Here is a 19,617-nt window from a genome sequence, read left to right as displayed (position 1 = left end):
AGTGTCTGAAATCTCACTTTAAACATCACTATTCAGTGTCCATAGTGAGTAGTGAACGAATGAACAATGTATATGTGATAAGAGGGGAAGACTGTTTTACTGTCTTTATGGAGAAGTCACAGCTTTATCATTCCTATTAAGTTTAAGTTTGTTGACCTCCTGTAATACGAGCAGAGCTCCACCCAATTTCCACCTGAGCAGAAGTCCAATCAACCACAATATGTAAAAAATTAACAAAAAATACATAGATAGATAGATGATACCTACCTGGGTGTGCATAGCTATAAAATGTTTATGTCAATGCCTGTGAGAGTCAGAAAGAGGATGGTATGTTAAAGGTCCCATGTCATGCGTTTCTGGTTATTACCCATCCCCTTGTGTGTTAAGTAGCTTTGTATGCATGTAAACGGTCTGCAGAGTCACAAACCCTCAAAGTACACCCTGTAGCGAGTAAAACTCTAACACAGGAAAGAACTGTCTATTCTGCCCCAGAACGCCTCGTTGGAGATTTGTCTTTTTCCATTTGTTTCTTCTTGGCTATAGTGACATATTTTGGTATAGTTACGTTTGGACCAATCCGCGGACTTCCTGACACACACACACACACACACTCGGCGGGATGTTGCGAGGCTCGCTGCTGCGAGGAGCGGGACACTGTGAGCTGGCTCACTGGTGTTTACTTTACAGAGATGCTGTATGAGAAACCAATGTGAGTTTGGAAAATTGCACAGTATAAATCTATTTTAGTATACCTCAACAATGGAATTATGATCAGTAGAAATGGCCATGACATGGGACCTTTAAAGCAAAAGATACAGCGGGGTCATACTTTTGGAGGTGGTTTATTTGTTGGGTTTTTCTGAAAAAGCAATTACATGTGATTGATCAAATGTGATATAAAACAACAGTAGTGGAATCTACAATTAATAAAAACATAATCAACAGTCGTGTATGTTGGTCCAATAAACTCATACGAGCAACATTTGGTCATGTTAGAAACATTACAACAAGGTGGTCACACATTCAGTTCAAGGAAATGTCTCTTTACTCTGACTTTGAGACTTGATATTGAAAAATGTGTTGTGAGACATAGCTTACAGGTTAGGATTCCAGTGAAGGTACTATTGGTGCTAAAGCTTCATCCACTGATACAGAGGAGCATTACAGTAACATTGCTGTGCTCATCAGGCTCATTTCAGCACTACAGGTGTTTTTCCATTATTAAGACAGAGAGCTTAGCCAGTACTACTACCCAATCATAAGAATATGTGTTAGTGTGTGACCTGACATGGCTGAAGCCCAGTTTCTCGTACAGCGACACAGCAGCGGTCTGAATGGAGCTGGTCTCCAGCACGACCTTGGAGAAGCCTCGCTCCTTACAGAAATCAACCACAGTCTGAGCCAGCTTGAAGCCCAGGCCCATCCTCCTGCACGATGGAGAGATAATCATCCTGAATAGTTCCCCGTATCTTTCTTCCCCACTTTGTTTGGCCATTACAGCCACCATTCCCATGATCTGGGTCCTCCCATCCACCTCAGCCTCCGCTACCCAGAAACAATCATCCGGTCTGCTCAGATAGTTACCCGGGATGTCCTGCATGTCTGTCCGGAGTTTCTCCCTAACGTAGCCGGCGTATACCTCATGACAGCAGAAGTAAACGAGGCCCACCCAGGCTCCTGGTAACACCATCGACCCTAACACGGAGCCGAGCAGGTAGCCAGCGACACACAGAGCCAGGGCGATGGCGAGATGGAGAGAGCTGGTCATGGCGGTTCGAAAACACGGACCAATGTGCTCGTTGATGCCTACGCTAAACAGGTGGAGCACTGTGTCCTTGTCTGAGGGACGATACCGGCGGATCAGCAGCTTCATGACCGGAAGGAACTAGAATAAAATAAAATGAAGGTTTTACACATGAAATCTGACAAAAATGTATTTGAGTGTGTTCATTTTGGGAGCCAATATAATGTAGTTTTAAATTGTGTATACATTGCTTGTTATTAGTGCTTTACTGATGTAGATGCTAAAAATATTAAGAGTTGCAATGATGAGTAAAATATTCAACTTTTTCAATTGCACTTTATTACCCCCTTTTTTGGAAAAATATTCGATTACAAAATATTCACTTGTTGTAGCTTCTTAATGTGAGAAGGCTATTTTTCATTTTGGTTTTACATTGTGTATGTATAGTAGAGTATATTGGATATGAGGCAGAACAAGCTTCAGTAAGAACTCAACTTGGCCTCTGGTAAATTCAGATGGACAATAATTTCTGTCTTTTTCTAGATGAAACTCTAAAGTATATTTCTATATAATCATGTAGCTTAGGCCCTAGACTGTATATCGTAGTATAGAGTAATCAAAGGTAATTTATATTGTGAATTTGTTTATACTTAATGCTAGTGTTCATTTGTATTCTTACTATACTTGCCCTTTTAACTCGTATAATGCTTGACAGTACTTCTGGAACAAAATCATTTCCCAATTTGGGATAAATAAAGTTTATATCTATCTATCTTAAAAATTATGTATTATTATTTATTATTATAACTACATTACCAGATCAGCAAAATATGTATTAAATGTAGCTAGGTATTTGTCCAGCTGTTTTGCTTCCAAGCTGAGTCAGAGAAAAGCTAATATCACTGATTGTCTCTCAGATGATGGTTTTTTAAAACATAAAATTGTGCTGTGTTAAAGTTTCTTGTAATAACATGTAATGACCTCACTGACAGTGTTATTAATAAGAGACTAGCTGTATTGGTGACTACGTTTTTAATTGCTATGTTGTACGAGTACAGTAGCCTGTACAGTAGTCTGCTGATTAAATAAGGTTTAGGAGGGATACTTTAAAAATTTATTTTGTTACAATTAGAACTTACCTCTACAAAATGTTACCAGTACCCTGACCTAAGTATCACAATCAAACAGTAATGTAACCTGACTACTTTCAATTACTTTTGTATTACCTGAATATCAAATGTGATGCACCATATGTGAAATAAATATCAATAAGATGTGTAAGAAAACACAACAATGTAACCTTAGAAAGGAAACTAAGATACTTTGTATCAAAAAGGTGTCCTCTGTCCTTTAACAAGAAACTGAATATGCTCTATTTAAGTTTAAAACAGTTTATGGAATAAGAATATCCACAGTATTTTTACAAAAGCCGGTATTCACTTACTGAAATGTCAAGAAGAAAAAAAAAACACAACAAATACAGCAATACAAAACCCAAGTATTCCATATGATTAACAGGCCAGAATAACCTAGTTTACAAATGCTGTTTTAGTTACAAGCATTCACATTAACAAATCAGGTGTCCATCTACTGCATTTTTTTAAAGTGTTGTAATGTGTAATATGTGCTTTGTTATATTTCTGTAATTTAATATGTATTGTAACTTTTTAAACCTATGGCCTAATCCCTTTTTTTGTGTGTAGGCCTATGTACAATAAGAACATGTCCTATAGCTAGCTGAACCAGCTGAACTGTTAGCATAGCCCCATCTGTAAACTCACCAATTGATTAGCACAATACGTCATAAGCTAACTCTCATCACATACATAACAGTGTTAGTTGAACAATTAATTTCAATATAATACTGAACTCACTTTAGAAGGAACTAAACAATTGTAACTGAAAGTAACGCTACGGGCCTGCAATAAACTATTTTATCTGTTCTGGAACCCCATTGTTAATTTGTAGGCTACTGCCCCACACTTAAAGATCACCAAGGGTAACTTGTCGGATAGCTTTGGTTATAAGTTAACACTAACTTTATATGAAAAGTGAAGTTCTCCTTACTTACGTTACTCTGTCAACTTGTTAAAGTGGAGGTCCTTGTCGGTGAGCAGACCGAACACCGTCTGGCATTAACTGTGTGAACATTGGAGGAAACAGTCACTTACCCTGTTCGAAAGTGAACTTTACCGGGGTTAACGGTCATATAAGCACGGCGTGGGAGATATTTTAATACGGGTCCAATCTTTATGTCGGGTCAAAGTGCAGAGAAAGGTTGAAGAAAGATGAAGACAACTCGCTGAGTTTGTGCAACACCGAGGGGACCGTGGGCCTCTCAGAGCCATAACATGGAAACAGACGCCCCCTATAGCCTTATCATGGGACAATTGGACAAACAGTTAAATACCCCCAAAACAAATTTTTGTTCGACCTTTATACATAAACCCCAAATTACCAGCGGTGGAAGAGTGTAGGAATACTCTGTTACAAGTAAAAGTCCTGTATTTAAAATGTTGGCCAAGTAAAAGTAGAAAAGTATAGCATCAAAATGTAATTAAAGTTCCACAAGTTAAAGTACTCATTATGCAAATTGCACAATTTCAGAATAATATATTAACGGTTTTGATTATAATTATTGATGCATTGAAATGTTATCAAAGCTGGTAAAGGTGCAGCTAGTTTTAATTATGTTGTATGCTGCAGAGTAGCTTGTGGATTTTACTCCAGGTGTTAGGCTACTAAAGTCGGATGTAAGTGTTGATTATAAGTAAATTACCAGATTTTCAAAAGTGTACTACAGTACTACTCGGATACTTGGTTAGTTTACACCAATGCAAATTATTGACTTAGTAACGTTTGATAATTAAGATGATACACCTACGTTTTTCACTTCCTTTAATGCAGGATTAATCTCTGGGTTACGTCAGTGCAGTTGACGTTGAACCCAATCAGACAGGGTGGATGGTGAAATGATTGGTCAGTGATATCTTTATAATACTGACCTAGAGCGATGAAGAGGAATCACAGCCATGTTGAAGACTCATTGTGTCGCTGCTCTTGTGCTGAGTCATCTGGAGCCTTGTCCACTGGCTGCAGCAGCTTCTCACTGGCCAGTTACGCAGGCTGGCACACTGAGTCTCTTTTCACATTTATTACATTGCATTTTTGGATGAAAACAAATACACATTTATTTTTCGTGTTCTGACCAATAAACAAAAGGAATAATTTAACGTACAAAAATTAAATGTATCATCTGCTCACTATGTTAAACCAAAGCCTTTTTTGGCATTATACAAATACAAGGCGTTTTCATGATCTAAAACTCCTCAAAGTACCACATCTGCATGATGTTTAAGCATAAGATAATAGTAAATCCCTGACCCTGGCAATGCTATTTTCTACTTTTCTCTGCACAATAAACGATCCAGAAGGTCCTACCAGAGAGGGATATGCACCCGGAGGAAGCGGTCCACAGAAATAGCCGTGAGGGACAAAACTGAGACCAGAGCCAACAGGACAACCACACAGCTGATGATGACACAGCCGACCAGAAAGTCAGCCACAGCCAGACTGACGATAAGACTGAAGGTGGGCTCCTGAATGCTTTCACTGGTCCACAGCGCCAACATCACCAACATATTACCAAGACAGCAGCTAACAGCAATTAGCACCTCAAAAAACTTGTAGATAATTTCATTCACATCCATTGTGCTTCCTCTCTGACTAATGTTTGATAGTTGATGGTCTACTGTCTCTGAGTGTTTGTCTAAACCGGAATGTGCTCTTGTTAAAACTTTAAGGAAGTGCTTAGCCTGTAAACAGTTCTTTTAATGATAGGCTATATATAAAATGAATTTACTCCGAACAAAAATCCTAACCACAGTTGAGGGCAAAATAACAAGCTACTGTACCTGGCCAGAGCAGAGGAAGCCACAAAACCACATCCTTCATTGAATAGTGTGCTATACATCCATACAGAACAGAAAACATATTGACAAGTGTAGATGATGTTCTGTTGCCGATCAGGTGGTGCATTGCATTCTGGTAAACATTTAAGCATTTACATCCAAAAAACAATACCACGGTTCAAGCATGACTTAGTACTTTTCTAATAAGGGTCAGTGTATGACGAAGGTACGTTTTAACCGTTTGTTTTTTCTTTCTAATTGAAACTAAAAAAAAAGCAGAAACGGGTCTTTTTTTTGTTTTTCAATTTTGCCCCAAAATGAAAAAACGGAAATTCAGCTCGTTTTTTCGTTTTTCTGTTCTTACTGTTAAAACAAGTATACCACTCAATGTTTCGTTTCCATAAGTGGGTGTGTCTCCAGCGCCTCCTTGCTTCTGATTGGCTAGGGTGCCCTATGCTTGCGTTGTACTCTTCAAAATAAAGGTTCTACGTCTTTGCCTTTAGACTGCGTTACAAATATACGTATATTATTATATTCATACATACAAGTACAAGTCTGTCCGTATGTCTGTCTTTCTATGTATATGTCTGTCTCGATGTCTTTCTATCTCGATGTCTGTCTGTCTGTCTTTCTGTGACTATATTTTAGAGTTTAAAGCGTAGCCACTTTTACTCCACAACATGTATTTAAAACCTTTAGTAACTTTACAGATTTGGATTAATTATGTGAAATGTAATCAACACTTAAATCAGACTTTAGTTCCACCTGGAGTAAATTCACAAGCTACCCTGCAGTATACAAAGTCATTCAAACTAGCCGCACCTTTACCAGCTTTGAGAACACTTTCATGATCAATCATTATAAAACATATCATATATATTATTCTGAAATGGACCAATCTGCACAATGACTACTTTTACTGTCGCTACTTTCACTATATGTTGATGATAATACTTTTCTACTTTCACTTGAGGAACATTTTGAATGCAGGACTTTTATTTGTAAAAGAGTATTCTTACACTCTGGTACTTCTACTTTGACTCAAGTACAAGATCTGAGTACTTCTACTTTGACTCAAGTACAAGACCTGAGTACTTGTACTTTCACTCAAGTACAACATCTGAGTACTTCTACTCAAGTACAATATCTGATTACTTCTACTTTTACTCAAGTATAAGATCTGAGTACTTTTACTTTTACTGAAGTACAAGATCTGAGTACTTCTACTTTTACTCAAGTACAAGATCTAATTACTTCGACAACCTCTGATTAATGGTTGATTTCCAAATGTTCTGTTGGTGCGTGGATGATCAAATAATAGTGTTTGATTGTATTGCCTTACGTATGCAGCTATTTGCCTGTGTTTAGAAACATAATTAAACATACCATGGACACACATTCAAACTATTTTCCATTTATTAAACATTGCAGATGAACAATTAGTCATACAGCTAAAGAAAACTACAACAATAATTTTCTGTATGATAATATCATGGAACCTGGAATTTGAACACACACCACTTAACAATAAACAATAAACTTAACAATAAACGACTGAACTGCTGTCCACTTTAGGGTAGGGCCCTTAAAGCATCCAGTGCTGCAGACAGTCCAGCATCCTGGGTATACACTGGCTCCTGATCACTTGCCTTTACACATATCTTCTTACAATGCCTATGAGATCCTTTATCCCGTTTTGGAATGGTGCTGGCTCGTTATGAATGGCACGCTCAAAGAGTTCAGCAATGTCCGCATAGTTCCTTGCAAATTCTTGTTCAGCTGCTGGTGCTCCGCAGTGGCAAATGGGTTTCTCCCAAACAGCGACACTCTTGTCAGAGAGGACCCCACGTCCTGATGATAGCAGTCTGCAGCATCTGTAGCTTGAGGCAAAAGATCTGCAGGCAGTCTCTTTGGGCACCCACCATGAGCAAGTTGATCTGGGATACCCTTACCTTAAAAAAAAACACAAATAAGTGGCCATTGTTAGTGTAATGTTACATATCATGCATATCAATGAACCTCATAGCCTGTGCTATTAGTACACTTCTTACAAACTTTAAAAAGCATGTTTTTAATTTGACTGTTTATGTACTTACCAGATATATATGTTTCATGCAATAAGAGCAATCTATAACCTAGATAGTAGATATGTCTTTACTCAGACAATTATTTAAATATTGTAATATATACATGCCACATTTAAACATTTCCATCAACCTAGTGTAAAAAAGGGGATACAGAGAGAAACAAATGTAGGATATAAGTACAACTTATACAAATGCATAAAGAAGGTCATTTGTTATGGGGCTTAAGTAACATTCTGAAAACTGCTATAAAAACCTTGGATTCTGTGTGCATTCCAGGACTGCACCATCCGGTCAAGTCCAATTTGGCTACCTGACAGGTAAGAGTGGACACACAATATCGTGTGATGTTGTCTTCGAGGTTTAGTTCCTCCTGGTCAACAAGGTGGTTGAGTGCACCTTTCAGAGGGTAGTTTACCCTGTTGTTTACCTCTGGCCACATCCTTTCTATAATATGATTCTGTAATTTAAAGTAAACAAAAATGAGAAGAGTCAAATGTAGAGAGCACATTGTAATTTCCCATTGTTCATTTCCCAATTTCTTTCCCAATTTCCGGCTTTGTATTTTATCCATTTCCTGTTGTATCCAGTTCAAAAGTACTGTGTATCTCTCCTATGTCATAGGAAAAAGCTAGCAGTCCCCTAGAGAAGTTTAGTGAACGCCATGGGTCTATTGAAAGCTTTATCAGCTAGCAGTTGGGTAAATAATGGAATGAGATCAGAAATATTTTTATTTGTCTCGCCACAGGGTAATTTACATGATTACAGCAGATAAAGTGAGGAATAAAAGACAAAAATGGCTATGTGGGGATTGTCCACAGTATTGAGTATGTAAGTCGCTTTGGATAAAAGCGTCTAACAAGTAACATGTAATGTAATGTATGAACACGTTGATTGCAATTCAGATAAAAAAACAACTCGCCTGTGTTGACTTTGTTTGCATGTATGGCTGTCTGCCTGTGTTATTCCGGTAGTCTGCCAATTTCTCCTGCATGAAAAGAGTCAAGTAGAATTATTTTCCATGGTCTACTCGGATTTGGTACCACATTCCATATCGTAGGACAGCACTCCTGCAAAACAGCAATACAAAAGTCTTATGACATGTAACAGAATTTCATGTTTGTTGTTACAACCTAAGCATTGCTAAAGCGAATTTTGTACGCAGTTAACATTTTTATCTCATCAATCAATTACCAAGTAACGTACAATATACAGTGGTTACCTGTCAGTAGTTTTCGATTTACAATATTTTTCCCAAATAAAACTGTTCAAATAAAGCTACATTTAGCCATTGTGTTTTTATTTAGCTAAACGTTTACTAAATTATTTACTGTCTGCTGTTTGCAACCTTTTTATTAGGTTATTATTATATTATTATAACAGAAACAGGGCACTGAAACTTACTGGTAAACCTCTTGATATATGGTCAGGTTGTTTTTCACTGGCATGGTGGAGTGGCTTACAATGTTGCTGGAGAATCCGTCCACGGCAAGGACGTGGGTCACCCCATACATCACCAGTTTCTCGTTTTGGTCAATGTGCAATTTGTGACCCATGTACTCTGCACTGTATGGCACTGGATTTAAATTCCTTAATCTCTGAGGAATTAAACACAATGTTATTGTTCTCACAATATGTTCACAGCAACGTACAATACAGGAACATCTAGATGTTTTTTAATAATACCTACACGATACCGATCTGCATGATATGGCTGGTTAGTTTCTCTGAGGACACGGCCAACACGCCCCTCTGATGCTCGGATTCCTTTTGAGGCCAGGTAACCAGTCATCATTTTTCTTCCATATGTTGGTCCAGTCTGAATTTGTAAACACAAAACAAAAACTAAATAGGACCAAGGTACGTTTTAACTGTTTGTTTTTTTAGTTCTAATTGAAACCAAAAAACCCCAGAATAGTTATCTCATTATTATTTACACAATTATGTCCAAAGTTATTAGTGGGTATTTCTGTCACATCATTGTTAAGCCTCAACTCAGCTCCTACGTCTCAAAGAAAACCCATAATTCAGGGCTTGTTACATTTGTTTGTATTGTGAGAATAATCAATATACATATTAAACCGGAACTTTAGTCCACTGATGTATTGTTCCCCCACGGACAAATATCGGGGGTAGTAGCTTCCGGAACCGGAAGTTGCATTGTTTTTAGCATTCACAGTAGGATGTAGCATATCAAGCAGCATTAGTGAAGAGATGGATAAAAACGCGTGTTGTAGTTACATACTAAACACACCCTCTCCAACTGCCACTCATCGATGCTAACATATCAACTGTTACTATATGGTTAACTATCATGTATATAGCTATTTAAATGCTTATGAATGGATGTTTAGCTACGTCAATAGAGGGCAACGGAATATGACGCCGCCAACCAATGGGAGAAGACTGGAAGTACCAGAGTTTATAATCGGAGCTGAAACGTTTATACGGCCCCTCTCCCGTCGCAGCCTCAGAGGAACGTCATGTTTACTATAATTAAAACCCTGTCAATTTTACAAGAAGTTTCTTGGATTCTTTCTGGCCATTTACTCCTCCCAGCATTCCGAAGCCCAACAGTAGGCTATAGAGTCGTGCAGTGACACATCCTAAAATCATAAATCTTTCGATTCGATTTATGATTATAAAATTATAAAAGTAGGGTAGACATGTGGAGATTATCCGACTGAACAAACCGTGTTCCGTCTCTTAAATGTGTGTCAACCGCAGACATTATTTCGAGCTATTTTCCAAAATCCTATGGCGAAATTGCATAGCTTTTTTGTCGAGGGAACCAGAAGGAACTTACTTCCGGGTTTTAGGACGCTTCACTACACCACTCTATTACTATGAAGTAATAAGTACAGTACTTGAGTAAATCTACGTAATTACTTTACATCACTGAATTAAGCCATAGTCCTACCTCACCTCAACAGCTGCTTTAGCAACCTCTACTTCCAGTTGGGAATCGTGCACTCGCTCTCTGCCTATACCATTTTGGGTAAAAAAGCGACGGATATTTGTTTGGGAGAACCCTTTTGTTAAGCCACATTCATACTGGAAATGATCGGATATATTTTGATCAGTATAACCATCTTTTATCATACTTTGTATAACTTCTCTGTAGGCCAACAAACTGGACTCCATTATTATTAATAAGGAGGGTGACTATATTTCCCGCGATCAAACTTTCCTGTCATGCGCATAGCAGTCCTGGTGTCAATTGATGGTACATTTACGGCACCATGCCGTAAATGCACCCTGTGTAATGCACACATTACCGCCAAGAACGACTTGTCAGACACGGCGATAGCAATATATTGTTAACAATAAACACGGAGATGGAGTCATACTTTCTTTTCAGAGGCAGCCAGCGAGTTACTCTTAAAATAGACAACATGCGCGTCGACAGAATCAGCCGCATTTTTCAGGTATTTTTAAGAGATCCGTGATTAATTATTGATTGAACAGGCACATGGTGTGTTAACGTGTAACAAGCTAACCTTGTTTCAATAGCAATAAAGCTACGAGTCGTCTGGACGAGAGAGTCAGTTAGTCATTCAATTTAAAAACAAAACAATGTTTAGATATCACATTGTAAATGGGGAAGGATATTATTAGGATGTTATCGGATGTTATCCTTAATTTGGTGCACAAAATAGACATGGCATGAAAAGATGTGGAAAGATTCAATGATAATTATTTTATATGAACTGTTTTGCACAAATAACTGCATAACTATAATTGAACTTTGCAGAAGCGAAGCAAGAAGAAACTTAAAAACAGCATTTACTTGGTGACAGCCCTGAGACAATTTAGTCGTACAGTCCAGCAAGACATTTATTTATAAACTATATCAGTGACATTTAGATTGATTCTGAGGTCTGATATAGGCATACAAATAATCTTGAGGATTAACTACTAACTGCATGTTTTTTTAATACAATTAATAAACCACTACCACCATTTAAGAAACGACACAAAGGAAGAAATTATGCAAGGACACACATGGAAAGACAAAGAACAATGTAGTGATTGTTTAAAAGGAAATTGTGAAATATATATAACCTGTTATTTTCTTTTAGGTCAACGCAGGTAGCCTTTTCATCACTGATGCCACCAACGTTGCGGTCTTTCCATTGGATAGTGGGTGTTTCTGCTCCCTGGACCTCTCTGATCACGGTCATTATGAGGTTCATGGGGAAAAACCTGGGGAGACTCAAAGGATCCAGACAGAGCTAGCTGAGTCACGGCCGTTTGCTTTTCATCATAGTCAGCCAATGTCTACTGCTAACACGAGTCAGTTGACTAGATCAATTAGCACCCCTCGGTCATTTCAAAGGTAATGAGAGGCCCATTTCATACGTTGGCATGCTTTAGAATGTTACGTTTTAGTCCATGTTGCTAACTAAATGTGTGTCACTGTTCTTTTTGCATTACAGGTCAATACATGTGTCAGAAATAATGGATGGAAAGATTGTTTCCACAAGGGTGGTCATGATCAGATTTGTTGAATAAGAGGCAAGCGTTCCACTGATCACAGGAAAAGTGAATGTGGCCATGGGAGACAGTGAGGAGTACATCCTTACAGACACCGTTGGGAATGAAATCGTTGAGTCTGAAGGGACAATTGGTAAATATAATTATTCTATATTTCATTTTCATTTGTGCAAAAGGTAAGGGTCTGAAAGTGCTATCAGTACAACAATGTGCCCCTTTTAACATTTTATTTTCACGTGTCTTTACTCTTTATTTCTCTCATAAAGGGTCTTTGTACTGGAAGCCGAATGCAAGAAAGATCCATGCTGTTGAGAGCTCTGCTTTCAGGCAATGGCGTCGAAGAGGCTCAAGAAGCAGGTGTGGTTGAATAACAAAACTGATTTTGTCTGGAGAAGGTTTGAACTGATCTATCAATAGGGATAATAATGTAATGTGTAAAGAAGGGCTAGCACTCAAACTGAAGGGTCACGATATGCAGCTTTTCACTTTATTTTACTCGCTAACAACTGTTGGAGATTTGGAGGTTGTTGAAAACCAACCTCGTCTCCGCGTGTCGTTTGATAAGCTGGGTGAATTCGTGAAAAAGGAAGGGATTAAGAAACACCAGAATACAAGTTAAACAATAATCTTGCTTTAATGATAAACAGTGACGATACAAATACAAAGAAATCACGAAGCACTCTGCAGAGTACTCCGGGCTCAGGTTCTACCACCGTGTGAGACAGGTCTCAGGAACGGCCGGTGAAAAACAAGAGCGCGAACCAAAGGAAAACACAGGCTTTCATACTAAAACACAGGAGGAGGTGTGTGCCTGCTTTCCCCCAGAGGTCATCTTATTGGGAGAGACCAACACATGGCCTGTCGCACCCAATCAGTGCGACACAGCAGAAGAAACCCGGAAACAAAAAGTCTCTTTCAGTTTGACGAAGACCAGACACCTTTTGGTGTCTGGTACGAACCGGCTCTCAACAACAAGTTTCCTTATCTTATTTCACATCTTGCAGCCAGCACACACACATCTCCTTTATGGCCCTTTGTCCCTGTGTCCATCTTCCCGCCTCAGGCTGCCACACACAAGTTAAAAGTATGTTTTAAGATATAGTTGTTATAGTTGGCTAAATATACGTAATACATGTTAATTACTTTCATATCAATAACAACGAGGAACACATTACCTATGCTCTTAAGCAGTATTAGAGATGCTTTTCAAATAGTCAAACTTCACACAGGCCTACCTATGGCCCTTCCATTTGTTTGAGCTATTGTTCACATCTTTACTTCAAATAAAAGGTTTCACATTGTATATTTCCAGCTTCCTTTACACATACTGTTATTATTAATACAAAGTAACCAACCACACACATCTATTGAAAACAAGTCGATTCCCTTGATAATTGACATGCTGAAACTCTTCGGAATGTGTCCCCTCCCCCAACTCTCTCGTCCCTGTCATAAAAAACTGCTTCCATTTCATATAGAGTAATGAAAGATGTTTAAGCTAATTTCTCCACAATGTTTGTAGCCATTTAGTACCCACACATGAAAGAATAAGAACAGTGGTATAGTTGACCAGTAATCCTGTAGCACATATATTTTACTGCAATGAAAACACACACACATCTGCTACAAGATTGTGTAGCGCACACCCTTCTTTTACGAGGGAAACATTCTAGAGTTTCGGCACTATCTCCAAATAAGGGTGTCCCATGCTCCCATCTCTTCTCAAAACACAAGGACTTCACCTCAATATATTGGGGGAGGGAAAAGATACTTTGTCCCTTCAAATTTAACACACATGTATATATATAAGGTGACATTAAAATGAATATACCAGATTTAACTTTCCTGCCATAACACGTTACTTTAATCCTTCAAATAATTCAAATAATCCTTCACAACAGACTGGCAAAACCCTCTCATTATTTGAAAAAGGCTGCTTTCTGGCCATTTAGCATTTTTGCAGCTCAAGGGCTATATACGTTTGCCATCTGGGGCAGACATGCATAAGCATGGGCTTCACTGTAGCACACCTCAGTACTCTGTGGGTCAGCACATGGTATGAAGAGTCACAGTCAACATCCGTTCTACAATCAGCATTTATAAACAATATCCTTGAAATGTAATTTCAAGAAATGAAATGTTTCCACATGCTCTTGTTTATTTAGCATCATCTAATTTGCCATGGAATACATAACTTTCTTTAATCTCTAATAAAATGAAGAAAAAATCTTAAATGACTGCTAATACTTAAACTATTTTCAAAATGTGACAAAAACAGAAATGAGCTATCTGAAGTCCACACACTGAGCAACAAGGTGGAGGAACTGCTGGATGCATCGCAAGGCCTGGAAAAAGTCACCAGGAAGATTTCTGACATAGTGGCAGCCAGCCAGGACTTGGTAGTACCAAGGCCAGAAGTCAAACAGGAATTTAGCTGTTTGATCTGCAGAGGTATTGTTTTCTTCTTCTCTTTGAATAATGCTCAGTGTAACAAACAGTATTTAAAAAATAAAACGTATAGGTGCCGGATTTTCATATTATTCTAAGTTAATCTTTTCAAATCTATTTCTGAACAGTATCTTTCTCAGTTTGAGTGCATGCTTCAGAAATACAGTCCATGACATCAATCAGTAACTATCAGCATATCTTTAAAAACCTGTCTTTTTTCTTTTTAAAGACACAATGACTGGACCCATGTTTTCCTCCTGCTGCCGAAGCATCGTGGGATGCAGGCTCTGTGTGGAGGAGTGGAGGATAACATCTCCCCAATGCCTTAAGTGCAGGTATCAGGAGCCAGAGTATACCCAGGTTGCTGGACTGTCTGCAGCACTGGATGCTTTAAGGGCCCTACCCTAAAGTGGACAGCAGTTCAGTCGTTTATTGTTAAGTTTATTGTTAAGTTTATTGTTTATTGTTAAGTGGTGTGTGTTCAAATTCCAGGTTCCATGATATTATCATACAGAAAATTATTGTTGTAGTTTTCTTTAGCTGTATGACTTGTTAATTGTTCATCTGCAATGTTTAATAAATGGAAAATAGTTTGAATGTGTGTCCATGGTATGTTTAATTATGTTTCTAAACACAGGCAAATAGCTGCATACGTAAGGCAATACAATCAAACACTATTATTTTATCATCCACGCACCAACAGAACATTTGGAAATCAACCATTAATCAGAAGTTGTCGAAGTACTCAGGTCTTGTACTTGAGTAAAAGTAGAAGTACTCAGATCTTGTACTTGAGTAAAAGTAGAAGTACTCAGATCTTGTACTTGAGTAAAAGTACTCAGATCTTGTACTTGAGTAAAAGTAGAAGTAATCAGATATTGTACTTGAGTAGAAGTACTCAGATGTTGTACTTGAGTGAAAGTACAAGTACTCAGGTCTTGTACTTGAGTCAAAGTAGAAGTACTCAGATCTTGTACTTGAGTCAAAGTAGAAGTACCAGAGTGTAAGAATACTCTTTTACAAATAAAAGTCCTGCATTCAAAATGTTCCTCAAGTGAAAGTAGAAAAGTATTATCATCAACATATAGTGAAAGTAGCGACAGTAAAAGTAGTCATTGTGCAGATTGGTCCATTTCAGAATAATATATATGATATGTTTTATAATGATTGATCATGAAAGTGTTCTCAAAGCTGGTAAAGGTGCAGCTAGTTTGAATGACTTTGTATACTGCAGGGTAGCTTGTGAATTTACTCCAGGTGGAACTAAAGTCTGATTTAAGTGTTGATTACATTTCACATAATTAATCCAAATCTGTAAAGTTACTAAAGGTTTTAAATACATGTTGTGGAGTAAAAGTGGCTACGCTTTAAACTCTAAAATATAGTCACAGAAAGACAGACAGACAGACATCGAGATAGAAAGACATCGAGACAGACATATACATAGAAAGACAGACATACGGACAGACTTGTACTGGTATGTATGAATATAATAATATACGTATATTTGTAACACAGTCTAAAGGCAAAGACGTAGAACCTTTATTTTGAAGAGTACAACGCAAGCATAGGGCACCCTAGCCAATCAGAAGCAAGGAGGCGCTGGAGACACACCCACTTATGGAAACGAAACATTGAGTGGTATAGGCCTACTTGTTTTAACAGTAAGAACAGAAAAACGAAAAAACGAGCTGAATTTCCGTTTTTTCATTTTGGGGCAAAATTGAAAAACAAAAAAAAGACCCGTTTCTGCTTTTTTTTTAGTTTCAATTAGAAAGAAAAAACAAACGGTTAAAACGTACCTTCGTCGTGTATGTTTTGTCAGTTTGATTTTTCGTTTAAACCAAAAGCCAAAAAACGAAAATACCAGCCGTTTTCCGTTTTTTCGTTTTGTATTTAAAACGAAAAGACGGGAAACCAAAGCCGTTTTCCGGTTTTTGTTGTCTGAATCCAAAGACGGATAATGAGAAAAACCTAATAAAAAAAAGTCTGTACGTTTTGTCAGTTTGATTTTTCGTATGAACCAAAAAAACGAAAATACCAGCCCTTTTTCGTTTTAAATCAAAAACGAAAAAACGGGAAATCAAAGCCGTTTTCTGAATCAAAAAACAGATAACAAGAAGACCTAATTAAAAAAACGGTCCGGTTTTGGTTTTTGATAACAACCCTCTTTCTATAGACAAGTTTACGCGCCAAAACACGGGTAGCGCCATAACCCTACACAAATGCACTTCATTTCCGCCGGAAGTCTTTTGCACAGCGTCTGTCGGTGTAAACCGATGTAAACAGTCAGACGGGCACTGGTGTAAACACAGCGATTTCGATGCTAACAGTGATGCTAGCTTGGGAACACGATTCTACTTCTTTGACTGGAGATGGCGTTACTCTCCCCCACCCGAATTCAGTGCAAAACTGGGAGGATAACATGACGACGTGGCCCAGCATAAAACCAAAATAAACTGCCTTATTTAGGTCATGCCCACAGGAGCCAACAGTTGTCTGTTGTTTACATAATGCACAATTTACATGATCTCTTTATGCTGTGCAATATATCATATGTGCCTGTACTGTTTGAGTGAAAATAAAGTTTGATGTAATTTCATTTCATTATTGCACTGTTATTGCATTATTGCATTTCATATGTTCCTTAGAGTGCTACAATTTCTTTTAACACAGTTCATCATTCATATTAAGCTCATACTGTACATAAATAACACTGAATTAATTAATTGTTGAGAGGAAACTAAAGAAATGGCTTCAACAAGAAAGATCACATGTTTAATCCTAACAGGTATTACAAATTAAAATATAAAAGCAGCCAACACAATTACATCACTATGAAAATATTCATATATAATATTAAAAAATACAATGCATGCAGTATTTGTTGTGTTTATCTGTATTTAATGAACAACATGGCTGGGTGCTGGGTGCTGGTTTGTGGTCGTAGCACTCTCTATCTAACCACTCGTTCAGGTGCTTTCTCGAGTGATTGCAACCAACTACCGCACACGTAGTTCCCGAACCACTTTTCTTCATGTTGTAATTGTTATATCCTCTTTGTCTCTGCGATATCAGTGCTTTGTCGGCACAACGGAGCTAGCTAGTAAAACAAACCCAGTCCGCCAAAACGGAAGTGCATTGCATCGAAGGGAGGAGTTCAGGATGTAGAGCGGAAACGGCTCAATAACTTGTGTATTGTTCGTTTTGAATGAAGAACAAAAGTCCGGTGGACCGGAAGTTAAAGAACATATTTCAAAAATAAAAGACACGAGGCTATAATGGCAATGCTGTAAAAGTTCAATCCTGGAACCCGACCCTTGGCCCCCCTGCTTCCGGCAACCATGCTGACGAGGATACGTTTATTTTTGCATTCACATGAAGATATGCGTTTATAGAGAATACAAGTAATCTTTGCATAACTTTATTTCACTGACTTCCGGTTTTGTACTGTGTCGGCAAATCCAGTGTCCAGCTTGCATACAGGTCTGCAAGTTTACCTGTGACAAATGTCAGCGATGTGAACAGAACTGTCTCCCTACTTTCACCTGCACCCAGCAGCAAGCGGGAGAACGATATCTCATACAGTTCACACAGTAATGGAACAGTTGTTAAGCATTATTTTGTCCAACTAGTCTCTACATTATGAATTTGATATTTGTCTAAACTGCTAAGAAGCTGACAGCTGAGTTAGAACAGAAAGACATGCAGGCCATAATCACTAGACGCTCAAAAGAGCAATGTGTGTGTAAGGCTTACATGAACTGAATTGAAACACTGTCCATTAGTTGATTAATAAACAAGACATTCAAGTCAAAGTTTTAGGCATTTTCATTTGTAGCACGCTGTAAATATGGACTATGAATGAAAACATGCAATGTGGAAACATAGTTTTATTCTCAATACTCATAACAGTATCAGACACAATGACTTTACTGAGAGTGAAGATGACATGAACATAGTTACTGTATGGTATTGAAGACATAATACAGTATTGCATTTACCTCTTCCTCTAACTCTCTCTCCAGTGGCCTTCATTGTTGTGCACAACAAAGTGTTCAAGCTCAGGTTTCTAAGTGATCTAATTGGTTACATGGCTTTTAACATGTGGGTAACATTCTGGGTGCAGGGGCTTGATAATTGAGTATGGTATTTCAATCGCAGTGTTTTGCAAATAACACACAGGCTGTCGGTTTTGAATAACGTGTCAAATGTAAATAAGAGTGTGTAGTTATTTGGTCAATCCAGTGTCCAGCTTGTCGCTGTGTGACAACGTCATGTTTGTTGCGATACCTACAAGATTTACCTGTGACAAATGTCAGCGATGTAAACAGAACTGTCGACCTACTTTCACCTGCACCCAGCAGCAAGCGGGAGAAATGTTTCAAGTTCTACTGAAGTTACGTCTACAATTAAAGGGTGAGTAATTAAGCTTTTATTTCTGTAACGTTAATCTTATTGTTTTTCTTCAACAACTTTGACTACATTGAAAGATAGAGGAGGGTCAGTATGTGCATTCTTAATGAACATACTTTGTATTTTGTATGTATCAGGGTGTTGAAGGTACAGGTCCATGAAGACAGGCCCCACAGTGAGTTCAGGATGAAGTGTTGTTACTGTCTTAGTTACCGTCTGGTTAAACATGTTCCTGGAGATTCGGCTAATTTTAGACAGGTTAGACACAGCCAATAGTAAAACATAAACTTTAATATAACTAGCACAAGGTAGTTACTCCCCGGAAATGGACTGACTGGTCTGTGTGTGCTGCACAGAGGTCACAGTTGTGTTTTGTTCCTGTTCTGTTGTTAAAGAGTCATTTTTCTATAGAAAACGTTTAAGAAAAAATATATGACTTCTTGTTTACTCCTTAAAATAGCACAATGTTATTAAACCAAAATGTTACCCTAAAAGAAATAATACAAAGCAAACTGAA

The 19,617-nt window shown here is 38.0% G+C and overlaps 3 protein-coding genes across 8 annotated transcripts; 1 reads left to right on the top strand and 2 right to left on the bottom strand.

The window, feature by feature from the left end:
• Window positions 1–826: 826 nt before the first annotated feature.
• nat8l2 (N-acetyltransferase 8-like 2) lies at window positions 827–5,297 on the bottom strand. Of its 3 annotated transcripts, XM_079680109.1 has the most exons (4): window positions 5,186–5,297; window positions 4,750–4,886; window positions 3,816–3,883; window positions 827–1,885 (listed from the first exon to the last, which is right to left on the bottom strand). In XM_079680109.1, exon 4 carries the CDS (start codon window positions 1,871–1,873, stop codon window positions 1,202–1,204), a length of 672 nt encoding a protein of 223 aa, XP_079536235.1. In that variant the 5' UTR covers window positions 1,874–1,885; window positions 3,816–3,883; window positions 4,750–4,886; window positions 5,186–5,297; the 3' UTR covers window positions 827–1,201. The 3 variants fall into 3 exon arrangements, with proteins under 3 accessions (XP_079536235.1, XP_079536236.1, XP_079536237.1); XM_079680110.1 differs by lacking the exons at window positions 4,750–4,886; window positions 5,186–5,297 and having other exon boundaries at window positions 3,812–4,071; XM_079680111.1 differs by lacking the exons at window positions 3,816–3,883; window positions 4,750–4,886; window positions 5,186–5,297 and adding an exon at window positions 3,916–4,071.
• On the top strand, window positions 5,251–15,398 carry LOC307038597 (uncharacterized protein). Of its 4 annotated transcripts, XM_079680113.1 has the most exons (7): window positions 5,290–5,335; window positions 8,019–8,059; window positions 11,822–12,078; window positions 12,179–12,369; window positions 12,503–12,593; window positions 14,515–14,687; window positions 14,914–15,398. In XM_079680113.1, exons 4-7 carry the CDS (start codon window positions 12,297–12,299, stop codon window positions 15,090–15,092), a joined length of 516 nt encoding a protein of 171 aa, XP_079536239.1. In that variant the 5' UTR covers window positions 5,290–5,335; window positions 8,019–8,059; window positions 11,822–12,078; window positions 12,179–12,296; the 3' UTR covers window positions 15,093–15,398. The 4 variants fall into 4 exon arrangements, with proteins under 4 accessions (XP_079536241.1, XP_079536239.1, XP_079536238.1 ...); XM_079680115.1 differs by lacking the exon at window positions 8,019–8,059 and having other exon boundaries at window positions 5,251–5,335; XM_079680114.1 differs by lacking the exons at window positions 5,290–5,335; window positions 8,019–8,059 and adding an exon at window positions 11,129–11,167.
• On the bottom strand, window positions 8,752–10,915 carry LOC307038867 (uncharacterized protein; the record flags this gene model as incomplete). The annotated part of the gene is made up of 6 exons (XM_079680541.1): window positions 10,844–10,915; window positions 10,665–10,723; window positions 9,426–9,558; window positions 9,292–9,337; window positions 9,144–9,242; window positions 8,752–8,809 (listed from the first exon to the last, which is right to left on the bottom strand). The coding sequence occupies exons 1-6, from the start codon at window positions 10,881–10,883 to the stop codon at window positions 8,752–8,754; spliced, it is 435 nt and encodes a 144-aa protein (XP_079536667.1). The 5' UTR covers window positions 10,884–10,915.
• Window positions 15,399–19,617: the final 4,219 nt, after the last annotated feature.

Source organism: Notothenia rossii, assembly GCF_949606895.1.
Source record: "Notothenia rossii genome assembly, chromosome: 5".
NCBI classification, from domain to species: domain Eukaryota; kingdom Metazoa; phylum Chordata; class Actinopteri; order Perciformes; family Nototheniidae; genus Notothenia; species Notothenia rossii.
This window is presented reverse-complemented; position numbering and strand designations above follow the sequence as displayed.

What these genes read in the sequence shown, in the direction of transcription:
- nat8l2 (XM_079680109.1), bottom strand. Translation starts at nt 1,873, where the DNA reads ATGAAGCTGCTGATCCGCCGGTATCGTCCCTCAGACAAGGACACAGTG.
- LOC307038597 (XM_079680115.1), top strand. Translation starts at nt 12,297, where the DNA reads ATGGGAGACAGTGAGGAGTACATCCTTACAGACACCGTTGGGAATGAA. An exon ending in CGAAGAGGCTCAAGAAGCAG is followed by an intron (nt 12,594 to 14,514) that starts GTGTGGTTGAAT and finishes TGACAAAAACAG; the next exon opens with AAATGAGCTATCTGAAGTCC. An exon ending in TAGCTGTTTGATCTGCAGAG is followed by an intron (nt 14,688 to 14,913) that starts GTATTGTTTTCT and finishes TTCTTTTTAAAG; the next exon opens with ACACAATGACTGGACCCATG.